At 45.0% G+C, this 2,511-nt stretch overlaps 1 protein-coding gene across 1 annotated transcript in view; it reads right to left on the bottom strand.

The window, feature by feature from the left end:
• Positions 1-505: 505 nt before the first annotated feature.
• Positions 506-2,511, bottom strand: part of CRAMP1 (cramped chromatin regulator homolog 1) — a 95,039-nt gene continuing 93,033 nt past the window's right edge. The window contains exon 21 of the mRNA XM_024218996.2: positions 506-1,236. Coding sequence (XP_024074764.1) covers positions 1,072-1,236 — 165 coding nt within the window. The 3' untranslated portion in view covers positions 506-1,071. The remainder of the gene's footprint in view (positions 1,237-2,511) is intronic.

The following is a 2,511-nucleotide window of genomic DNA, read 5'->3' as shown; positions in this document are numbered from 1 at the left end:
TCCTCATTTGAAAGACATAAGATTGTTGAAATCTAACTTAGTTAAAAAATATTATTTATATGAACATTATTCTTTCCTATCTCCTCTCCCATAAGAATCCCCAATGAGATGCTGGATCTGGTGTTTATGTGGAGAAAGATGGTGATATACAGGTTTCCTAACAAAAACAAAACCTATTAAGACAAAGCGTTAAGAGTGATTCCAGGAAGACCACTTTCTGCAGTGTTTTCTCTCCTGGAAAGTAACCATCTTCCAGGGAAAACAGACTCTCATTGGTGGGGGGTGACTCACTGCACTGTCCAATGCGATGAAGAATCCTGTGTCAGCCTGCTAAAAGGAGCAAATAGATTCAGTCAGAAGGATGGTGGCTGTGATGTAGGGTAGGATTTAAAAAACAAGAAAAATCCACAGAGCTCCCCCCCAATATTTAGGGGAGCCTACATGCGCCCCAAAACAAGAATGCAGGCATCTGCCCCACTGGAATGTTCAATAAACAAGGCGTAGCCAAAGAAACAATGTTTTTTAAATTGCAGCACAAGTATCACAGAGTAATGGTGCCTTTCAGGAGAGTGCAAGAAACTTCAGTTTGACTGATTCGACAATCGTGCCAAACAGTACGTTTCAAGATGTGAATAGAAAAAGGATTTCCCTCTCCCTCCACCCCTCAATTTCAATGTGGATCCCAAATCATGGTATGTTGATCAGCATGCAAAAAAAGATTCAAGTTGAAGAAGTTTCTAGCCATACTCTTGTCCAAGCTTCTTGCCTAGGCCATGCCAAAAGTACAAATCCAGGACCACCTCAAACTCATTTATTCACCATCTTATATCATTGATGCAGACACATCACTCCCTGTAATGTTTCACGTTACATTTTCCCCAGCGTATTGCACATTCTAGGACTTGCAGATACTTCTTCAGACCTCTAAAGACAATGCTGCTCTTCTAGAAAGGCGTGCACTGGACGACAGCATTTGGACATCAATTGCATATCCTCAACTTGCCTCTCAGATCCAGTACAATAAATTCCACTAAGCTGAACAGTCTCCACCAGCGTACTGGTCTCTTATGCTCACTGTGAGAGGTCACCAATGGGGGGGCCGCCTCCTCCTCCATCAAAGAGGATTTCCCTACGGGTTGGCTCAGGTATTGACAGCTCCTGGGCAAGATCGTTGAAACGAGATATGTAATCTATGCTGTTCTCATTCATCATGCAAGCCAGCTGGGAATCCACCACCTAGAAAATGGATAGGAGAAAAGAAACCCACAGATCAGCAGAGGTTTGTCTCATTCATTTGGGTTAAAGAGAGTAACACTTGCCTGTGACTACTAAGGGACCAGATAATACAAGCTGAGATCAGGGCCACATAGGAAAGTACAAGATTTTCACCTCCAATTCATCTGTTCCAATGCAGCCCAGCTCAACAGTTATCTGCTGGCTCTTCAGTGGCCTCTCTGAAATGAATTAGTAGCCTCAGTCCAATTTTAGCTGACAAGTGTCCACTTCACAAAAAAATTCAGTTTGGTATGTCTGTGGCCACCTAAGCCAACAGGCTAAGAATGAATGGGACATACCAACACATCTTTACAGCTGACCCTCCAGATCAGCAGTGAGATGCACTGGCAGAGTGATGTGGGGTAAGCTTGCACAACTACTGCCTGCACTGTACCTGTTCTGTACATAAACAAGACTTCCTTCTGCAGGACCCTTGATGACAGACCTTTTAGAACACTGTTTTTGTTAAAAGCAACAGAGGGTCCTGTGGCACCTTTGAGACTAACAGAAGTATTGGGAGCATAAGCTTTCGTGAGTAAGAACCTCACTTCTTCAGATGCAAGATACTGTTTTTGTTAAGAATATTATTAAACTGTTGTGGCTGCTTCCTCCACCCCCAACAACAACATGACAGCTTGCCTAAAGTAACAGCTAACATATCACCTTCTCTTTGAAGGGAATGTTAACCAGATGACTGCACTGAGTCAGTTAAATTCTATACAAGTACAATGCTATGAGCTCTGAATTAACATAGGCTTCATTCACTACAGCAAAAACTGGCAGACTTTGCTGACAGAAAGTCGGACTGGAGGCTGCAGTGGCATAAAGGTGCTCACACTCTCACCTCCCTGTCCAGAGTGGAGGCATAGTTATAACAGACAGCAATGCATATTGAATCAGCATAGTTCTGCTGCAGGTCTATGGATCAAGGTATGGAGAACAGCTGGATTAGAACTCCCTGTATGCTGAGTTCAAAGCATATCATCTATAGCAGCGTTTCTCAAACTGGAGTCATGCCCCACTGATCAACTCTTCCCACTCCCTCCCAGCACCTCCTGCACACTGGGGAACAGCTGTTCAGCGGCATGCAGGAGGCGCTGAGAGGGAGGGGGAGGAATGGGGATGAGGCATGCTCGGGGGAGGGGTTGGAATCATGTCCTGGGGCCTCCAGCCACGCTGATCAACTCCTCCCCCTCCCTCCTAGCACCTCCTGCATGCCGGGGAACAGCTGTTCCA

Source organism: Terrapene carolina, unplaced genomic scaffold, assembly GCF_002925995.2.
Source record: "Terrapene carolina triunguis isolate 2854851 unplaced genomic scaffold, T_m_triunguis-2.0 Scaffold67, whole genome shotgun sequence".
Classification (NCBI taxonomy): Eukaryota; Metazoa; Chordata; order Testudines; family Emydidae; genus Terrapene; species Terrapene triunguis.
Note: the sequence above shows the minus strand (reverse complement) of the source record. Positions and strands in the feature narration are given on the sequence as shown.